The sequence below is a fragment of the Myotis davidii genome, unplaced genomic scaffold (genome assembly GCF_000327345.1).
Source record: "Myotis davidii unplaced genomic scaffold, ASM32734v1 scaffold265, whole genome shotgun sequence".
Lineage (NCBI taxonomy): Eukaryota > Metazoa > Chordata > Mammalia > Chiroptera > Vespertilionidae > Myotis > Myotis davidii.
The window spans coordinates 5,348,692-5,358,336 of record NW_006296627.1 but is presented as its reverse complement, the minus strand read 5'-3'; the positions used below and the strand labels follow the sequence as shown (position 1 = coordinate 5,358,336).

General features: G+C 37.4%; 1 protein-coding gene across 1 annotated transcript; it reads left to right on the top strand.

Annotated features, from left to right (window-relative positions):
• Positions 1-6,797: 6,797 nt before the first annotated feature.
• Positions 6,798-7,852, top strand: LOC102771580 (olfactory receptor 4C5). Its single transcript, XM_006772340.1, has one exon. The coding sequence runs from the start codon at positions 6,851-6,853 to the stop codon at positions 7,850-7,852; it is 1,002 nt and encodes a 333-aa protein (XP_006772403.1). The 5' UTR covers positions 6,798-6,850.
• The last annotated feature ends 1,793 nt before the right edge of the window (positions 7,853-9,645 follow it).

Sequence of the window (9,645 nt, the reverse complement as noted above, 5' to 3'; positions counted from 1 at the left end):
TTTTGTGTCCGTATCATCTAACAAAGAATTGAATTGTGTCTTGGCTGGTTGCTCAGTGGTTAGAGCATTGGCCCATGACCTGAAGGTTGTGGGTTCCATTCCCAGTCCAGGGAACATACCTCGGTTACAGGCTCCAAATATGTTTTTGTTGTTTTTTTTAGAGAGAGAGAGAGAGAGAGAGAGAGAGGGGAAAGGATAAAGAGAAACATCTATGTGAGAGCAAAACATCCATTGGCTGCCTCCTGCACGTACCCTACTGAGGATCAAGACTGGAACCCAGGCATGTGCCAGACCAGGAATCGAACCAGCAAACTTTCAGTGCATGGTGAAGCATCCATCTTATATATTTTAACCCTGATATTCTGGCTTCTGGCTTAAATAATAAGGAAAATAAGACTACTCCCATCCAGAGAGGCCGTAAGCAATGCCCCAGACAGAGTTGTCAGTGCTGACACCAGGCCACACCTTGAGATATGGTCTCATGACCCCTTCCCAGAATGCAGGCCTTCTTTCTCAGAAGGCCCAGAAGTCTCATTCCAAATTTGGGAGACAAAGGACTGGAAAAAGTACAAATAAAGAGAGTTTCCTCCATGTTGGGGCCCCAGAATTTGAAAGACACATTTTTCTCCGCGCCTGCGCAGAATTTATAAATAAAATGTAACTCCCTTTCTCTAAGCGTGGCTTGGTTTTTCTCCGGTCTTCTGCAACAATGGGACAACCAACCCACTGAGCCACACTAGCCAGGGCTCCATCTTGTTTTTTAGTCAATTTTGATAAAATTTTGTCACTTTAGTGATCTTTTCAAAGAATCAACTATTGGTTTTGATGTTTGTCTGTCCTGTTCTCTAATTGTAATATTTCCGCTTGAGGCTTTGTTACTTCCTTCTGTTTGCTTAGTTTTATTTTGCTCTTTTTTCCAATATCTTTATTTTTAATATGTTTTTATTGATTTTACAGAGAGGAAGAGAGAGGGATAGAAAGAAACATTGATCAGCTGCCTCCTGCACGTCCCCTAATATGGTTAAACCTGCAACCAAGGTACATGCCTTTGACTAGAATCGAACCCTTGACCCTTCAGTCCATGGGCTGACACTCTATCCACTGAGCCAAACTGATTAGGGCGCTTTTTTCTGGTATCTGAATAAGGAAGGTAAGATTATTAATTTGAGATCTTCCTTCTTTTATTGATATAGGTATTTATAGCTACAAGTTTAGATGCATCCCATCAGTTATAGTATGCTCTGTTTTCATTTTTATTCATTTTAAAGTATTTTCCCATTTTCCACATGACTTCCTTTTGACCCATTGAAATGGCTCTCCTATATGGTCACTGCTGCACGTGGCATCTGTCTGAGGAATGTGTCCTGTCTGCCCTGATGGTAGAACCATAGCCTCTAAATAATGCACACTTGGTCTGAATAGCATCTCCTCCCCCTTTCTTCCCTGTGCATGAGACACATCATGAATCAGTGTCTAATACACCACTATCACATAATTGTTAGATCTCGGGCCTAGAAATTAGATCAGTTTGTATTTAATCAATTCTCCACCAAATTTTAGCTTTTTTTTCCTTGATCAAATGATGCTCACAGTGAACATCAATTTCCTTGAGCAGAAAATAGAATTATTAATTCCTCTCCGAAGGGAATAATGTGAGAATTAGATAAAATACCACACTTAGCAGAGTGACATAAACACAGAATGCTCATTACATGTTAGTTCTCACTGTACCCACATTTTCTTTATCTCTTACAACTTTTCAAGGATTCTCAACTTCAGTCATACTTTTAAGTAAAAAGATCAAACACTCGTAGAAAGTTGCGAGCTAAAATTCGGGTTACGAGCCAGCTTCAGATACCCCACTGCTAGTTGGCGCAGTCAACGTCACAGTGAACGCCTCAACATCAGCCCAGCATCACATGTCTCACTCATTCACTGTTGATTTAATATACGAGTAATTTGAGTTACGAGCTCCATCATGGAACGAATTAAACTCGTAAGTCAAGGTCCCACTGTAGATATAGATATAGTGATAGAGATAGGTATATAGGTATATAGGTATATAGGTATATATGTATATAAGTATAGGGAGAGAGAGAGAGAGAGAGAGAGAGAGAGAGAGAGAGAGAGATGAATTGAGACAATTCCTACCAAAAATCTGAATTGGTCACACCATGAGCTCTGATTTCCTGTAACAGACATGATAACAAACCTTGAGCTTTTACTCTATGCCAGCCACTAATCTAAGCACGTTATATGTTTTATCGCACAGAACCTCCATTAGGTACCCTTATCACGCACTTTTTATAGATGTGAGAATTCAGGTATAAAGAGTTTTTGAGCAATTGCCCAAGATAATACAAAAATAAAAGTACCAGCAAAACTCTTACTCTTTAGCTTGATTCAAAATTTATCATTAAAGAGCAGTTTCTCTCGCCTCCATGTTTTCTAGCCTCAGGACATTGACCATAGAACAGCGGTTTTGCACTGCCTACGAGGTTTTCACGTTACTTTGCACAATCTTCCCTATAACTCTGAGACAGGTGTTACTAACACTGTTTAAGATATTCTGGCTGGCTCATGCACCACTGATGACTAGAACATTCTGTGCCTTAGGTCCCAGATTCTAGAATCACTTCCTAAACACAACCATAGAGAGCTGCTAACACAGCCCAGCTGGCTCTCCCTGCCCCGGTGGTCACACATGCCTTGGCCACAAGAGAGAAAGTATAAACTGATTTGGTTGAAGCTGCTAATTCTAGTCCTCTGGGAGTTGAGAGTAAAAGCCACCTTAACTCCTTGCACTTGAGTAACACCCATTTAAATATTTCCCTGAAACCACATGTGAAAATGTTTATAAGGAAAACCCAAGAAGACCACATAAGCATAACCAGCCCCAGATCACAGAAGCTGTTTGGTTCTGAGTTTCCAACCCATTTAGGTCCAAACTCCCAGATCAAAGGAGTTATCTCCTGGCTGAGTGCAGACTTAAAAAAGGAGGCTTAAAAGAGCTGAGTTCAGGGTCCTGCTACTCAAGGCAACTTTCATTTTTTGCTTGATTTTCTGGTGCTTACAATCCTTAACTTTTCTGCTATTACATAGTCTGATATTTCTGGGACTTTAAATCAGATTAGATCTCAAATCAAATGCCTATCTATAATAATAAAAGCAATATAATTATTATGTAATATGCTAATTAGACCAGATAGCCGAAGGACCTTCCGGACAACCTTCCGGACAAAGCTGGGGCTGTGAGGGCCAAAGCAAGCCACCACAGCTGCGAGGGCCAAGCTCCTTGCACAAATTTCATGCATCAGGCCTCTAGTTATAATATATTTCATCTGATCACCAAGAAAGACTGGCAAGAGAGTAGAAGGTGGCTTGCAGAGATGTCCTCTAATGGTTAGGTATTTTTTTCCATCAATTTCTTTTGAAACCTAAACTTTGGAAGCTGTCTGACTAAAGAAATTCATTATCTGAGCTGGGATACTGTGCCTCACACTCACAGGATGGTGTGAACCTATAAAGCAGAACTAAACCCAGGCCCATAAACTGAGCATCACTTAGGAAGTCACAGCAATTGTTCTCAGGTCATTAAGTGAGGGGGGAAAACATTATACTTAAGATAAAAATGGATGAACCTGCAGAGCAGTCATTAGCAATGGGTCAGTGATTGCTACCTTCATGCAAAGTGTGCTCTACAAATAAGATGCCTTGTTATTGAATGGATCTGTTACTTCAATCCCAAATGCATTCTGAGAGGTAGGTACAGTCTGTGATTTCTTGTTTTTTATATTGAATTTATTGGGGTGACATTGGTTAATAAAATTATATAGATTTCAGGTGTACAATCCTATAATACATCATCTGTATATTGTATTATGTGTTCACCACCCCAGGTCAAGTCTCCTTCCATCACTATTTATCCTCACTGTACCCTCTCCTACCTTCCCCTACCCCCTTCCCCTCTGGTAATCATCATGCTGCTGCTGTCTGGGTCTATGAGTTTGGGGGGGGATTTGTTTGTTTGTTTGGGAGAAGTGTTGTGTTGTTGGGTTTTGTTCGGGTTTTTTGTTGTTGTTGTTGTTTTTTTTGCTTAATCCCTTCACCTTTTTCTACCCAGCCCTACAATCCTCCTCCCCTGTGGTGATTCTACTATCATGGATTTTTATGAAACTGGCATACTTGGTCTACTAAGGAATCAGTCAGGATATTATGGACCAATACCTAAGATTAAAAAAATAAAATTTATATCTTTAAATTATTTTTCTTACTATAAAAGTAATATATTTCTTTGTAGAAAACTTGGATCAGAACATTTTTAAAAGAATACAAAAATCATCCTCAACCCACAATTCCAATAAGCACTATTAGTCGTTAGTGTACTTTTTTCAAATACTTTTCTATGTATAAATGTTATTTTGGACAATTTAGATCATAACTTGTAAACTGTTTATAATTTATGTTTGCCACCCAATATTATTTTAGAAGACTCTTTCCATGCCATTAATTCTTGCAAATAAATTTAATGTCCACCTGATGTTTTAAAACTATAATTCATTAGTTGTTCCTCTTTACATAGACAACTGAAATGCTTTCACTTTTACACTATCATAAAAATATATTGTGAAATACAACCTGTAAGCATAATTTTTGTTTATATTTTTATCTCTAATAGATTCCTAAGAGTAAGGAGTACTGGACCAAAGGACATAACCAGTTATAAAGCCCTTACTGTATATAATCAGACTTCTTTCCAGAATATTCTATATATCAATACACACTCACCAGCACTGGGTAATATAATTGTCATAAATCTTTGCCAATTTGTCAGTTAGAAGTATGTCACTGTTTTTAAATTGTATTTCTTTGATGACTTATGAAATAGAGGAATTTTTAGATATCTAATTTTTTATCTGAGAATTATCTTTTTATTTCCCCTATTTTAATACTGGTGTGTATAGATCCTTTTTTGTAAAAATAATTCTACAATAATGATGATCTGTTATACTTGTTGCAAGTACTTTTCCAGTGTGTTACATATTTTTATATAGTTGATCCCATTAGTTTTATCTCGTGTTTATACCAGATAAACATTTCACTTAAAACGCTCTTTCTCCATCAAGAGATTAGATATATATTTACTTTTTGTTTTTCTGTTTTTAAACAGATCTATGTTTTATTTGAAGGCTTTAACACACAGTACTTGGGGTTTTTCTTTCTCTCTCTCTTTTGATGCTGGCATGAGGAGAAAAGACTTTATTTGAAAACTTCCCATTCAAATATTTAAAAATATTTTATGAACTATGCATGATATTATTTTAATTATTATTTTTTAAATGCAATTTGATTATACTTGCAATTTGATTATACTTGCTTCTTCTTGAGCTTATCTATGCTCATCAGTTTTATTTGATATTTTTGAGTTGAATATTTAGTTCATTTATTCTCTGTTTATCTTTGTTTCTTAATATAACAGTAAAATATTTCAAGAATAAGAATACTGATATGGGGGGGTCATTTTTATTCTTTCATCAAAAATTTAGAGTGTGTGGAGAGCTCTATGTTTTACCTTTAGGATAAAACTTTGGCTTATGTAATAATGATACACTTTAGTACCTCTATGCCATTTATTTTTCCTATTTTATATATGAGAAAGTTTAGGCACAGTCAACTAAGATCTATACACAACTTCACATGGCTACTAATCAGTGCAAACAGAATGAAAAACATTCTGGCTATAAAGAATATACTCTGTCCAACAAATTATGATGCTTGTGTTTCCTCTTCACTTTAAAAGTAGCTGTTTTGTAGTAGATCCTGAGAATTTCTCCTAGTCTTCCTTAAATTGAGTTTTGATTTGCAAAATGACCTTGAAACCTAAACATGACAGAAGTTCTCTAAACAGTGAATTCTAAAGTTTCCAATAAATCTGGGGAACTTCGCACTGAATCATGCTGTCTGCTTCATCCTCTTCAAAATGTTCTTCTTCCTTCCTGTTTGATTATATCCTTAGATAGTTGTGTTTAAATATAGTATAAGCTCACAATCTAACTGCCAGATATATCTTACTGGAGCCTCAAACAGTCACTCAGTTCTGTTTTTCTGGAATGTGACTATATCATTTCTAATATCTACTTGAATTCACTTTAATATCTAATTGCATTCACCCTGAAACAAATTAAAGATAGTAAGAATAATGAACTCTGACTTTTAGCCTCATCAGCACAAGTGACAAGAAAAGAGACATGTGGAAATAGACTCTTGAATTCAAGCCTTTGCTCCTTTATGAGTCTTCTCTTTATTCCTTTTCTGTATGGGGTAAAACACTATGGCAATTGTGGGGAGAATAGCCATCTGTGTACAATTACAGGAAAGATGTCTGGAAAACCAGCAGTCATAATACTGTGTTTATGTATGCGAGTGCACAAGTGACAAGAAAAGAGACATGTGGAAATAGACTCTTGAATTCAAGCCTTTGCTCCTTTATGAGTCTTCTCTTTATTCCTTTTCTGTATGGGGTAAAACACTATGGCAATTGTGGGGAGAATAGCCATCTGTGTACAATTACAGGAAAGATGTCTGGAAAACCAGCAGTCATAATATTGTGTTTATGTATGTGAATGGAGTGAGTGAGTGAGTGAGTAAGAGAAAGAAAGGAGGAAAGGGGAGAGGGAAGGAGAGAAAGAAAGGAAGTACTATGTATTCATTATATGACTAATACATAGCATCAGTCTTACAGAAAACACTCCTGACAGAAAGTATTTGCTTGATCAAAATGTATCTGCCACAACTGCAATCCCTGTGCTGTTCACAGATAAATCAATTATCCAAATGCTAGAGTGGACTCATGGAGCGAAGGAGCAACGTGACAGAATTCATCCTGCTTGGCCTGACACGGAACCCCATTGTGCAGAAACTCCTGCTGGCTGTGTTCACAGTGATCTACTTCCTCACCGTGGCAGGCAACCTCCTCATTGTAGTGACAATCACCACCAGCCGAGCCTTAGGCTCCCCCATGTATTTTTTCCTTTCTTTCTTGTCCTTTGTAGATGGCTGCTGCTCTTCTGCCATGCTCCCCAAAATGATATTTGACTTACTCACTGAAAAGAAAACTATCTCCTTCAAAGGGTGCATGACTCAGCTCTTCGCTGAACATTTCTTTGGGGGAGTTGAGATCATCCTGCTCACAGTCATGGCCTATGACCGCTATGTGGCCATCTGCAAGCCCCTGCACTACACAATAACAATGAATAAGCGAATGTGTGGCCTCTTGGTGGCCATGGCCTGGGCCGGAGGGTTTCTTCATGCTCTGATTCAAATTCTTTTTATAGTCTGGTTACCCTTCTGTGGCCCCAATGTCATTGACCATTTCATCTGTGATCTTTTCCCTCTGCTAAAACTCTCCTGCTCTGACACTCACATCTTCGGACTTTTTGTTGCTGCCAACAGTGGACTGATGAGTATGTTAATTTTTTCTATTCTGATCACCTCTTATGTCCACATCCTTTGCTCCCTAAGAACTCACAGCACTGAAGGGCGGCAGAAGGCCCTCTCCACCTGCACCTCCCATGTTACTGTAGTTGTCCTGTTCTTTGTACCCTGTATATTTGTGTACCTTCGGCCCACGATCACCTTCCCCAGTGATAAAGTGGTGGCTCTGTTTTATACTACGATAACACCCATGTTTAACCCTTTAATCTACACCCTCAGGAACTCGGAGATGAAAAATGCCATGAGGAAGCTCTGGAGCCAAAAACTAATAGAGAAAATCGAAATAAAATCTATTCATATTTTAAGAACAAGTGTGACTAATAGAAAGGATAATGGTCTTGAAGTCAAAATAATGTGAGTTTAAGTAGATTTTGTTCCCCTTGCTTTCTAAAATCTCCAATGGTTTCTCTTTCATAAAATATCAATATTTGATTAAATGATGACCAAAGTTTCCTATAGTTAGAAACTTCTTTGTATTTATGAATTATTGCTCAAAGGGAATTGCTAATCAACATAAAAATGTCACATGTATAGAAAATCTCTGAATTTGTGTATTCTGTAGAACAATTCTCTGTAAATCTTCAGGTATAGATAATATAACCAACAGGCTAAGTAATTAAAATATTTAAACAAATAGGCCTGATGGATATTTTGTTGAAAATGCTTAGTTTTAATCCCAACTGCTGTAGTCAAAGTAGATTTATTATTGTAAGAGATAAGGATCAACCAAAAATGAATGGGTTTTGAAGAATGAGAGGGTGTCATTAAGGCAGGACTCATTCCAAAATTAATGCTTCTGTGTTACACAATTCCAGATAGCACCATTTACACTGTAATATGGGCTCTTTCCAAAATAAATTATTTTTCTGCCAAAGCCATAGAGGGATATAAAATTCTTCCAAGTACATTCAGAGAGCAATCTTGCATAAGATTTGACAGGCAGAAAATAATTTATGTAGCCCTTTTTTCTCAAAGACATCCTATATGCCATTTCACCTCCAAAGTAATTTTTTATTTAATGAATTTGTGCCTTAGCTAATAAGAACAACAGTATCTGGTACAAATGAGAGGGTTGATAATAGCTGAATAATCAAGACACATTTAAATTTGAATAGAAAATTTCTATACAACAAAGGAAACAATTAAGAGGGTGAAAAGACTACCTATAGAATGGGGAAAACTATTTGCAAACCATACATTTGGTAAGGGGTTAATATCCACAATATATAAAGAATGCATATAACTCAAGAGCAAAAATAGCCCAACTTAAAAAAGGACTTGAATGGACATTACTACAAAGAAGATATACAAATGACCAACAAGCAAATGAAAAGATGCTCAAGGTCACTAATCAGAGGGAAATTCAAATCAAAACCACAATGATATATCACCTCACAGCTGTTAAAATGGCTATAATCAAAAAGACAAAGAGGTAAGTGTTGATAAGGATATGGAGAAAAGAGACCCCCTTGTGCTCTGCTAGTAGGAATGTAAATTGATGCAGCCACTACGGAAAACAGGATGGAGGTTCCTCAAAAAATTAAAAATGAAACTTCCATATGATCCTGTCATCCCACTCCTGGGTATTTATCCAAAAATACTGAAATCAGTATCTCAAGGAATTATTTGTACTCTTATGTTCATTTCAGCATATGCACAATAGCCAAGATGTGGAAACAACCTAAAAGGTCATTGACAGATGCATGGATTTTTTTTAATGTGGTACATAGACTATTATTCAGCCTTTAAAAAGAAGGAAACCCTGCCATTTGCGACAACATGGACGAACCTTGAGGTCATTATTCTCAATAAAATAAGCCAGTGAGAGAAAAACAAAATGAACTAACAAGCAAAATAGAGACAGACTCATAGAGTGGGGAGGTGAGAGGGTTGAAGGCCTGAGTGGGAAGGGGATGGAAGGATTGGGCCGGCTGGGGTGGCTCAGGGATTAAGCATGGACCTATGAACCAGTAGGTCATGGTTCGATTCGATCCTCAATTCCCAGTCAGGGCACATGCCCAGGTTGAACGGTTGTGGGTTCAATCCCCAGTTTGGGGGGTGCTGGAGGCAATCGATCAATTATTTTCTCTCATCATTGATGTTTCATTCTATCTCTCCCTCTCCCTTCCTCTCTGAAATCAATAAAAAAAA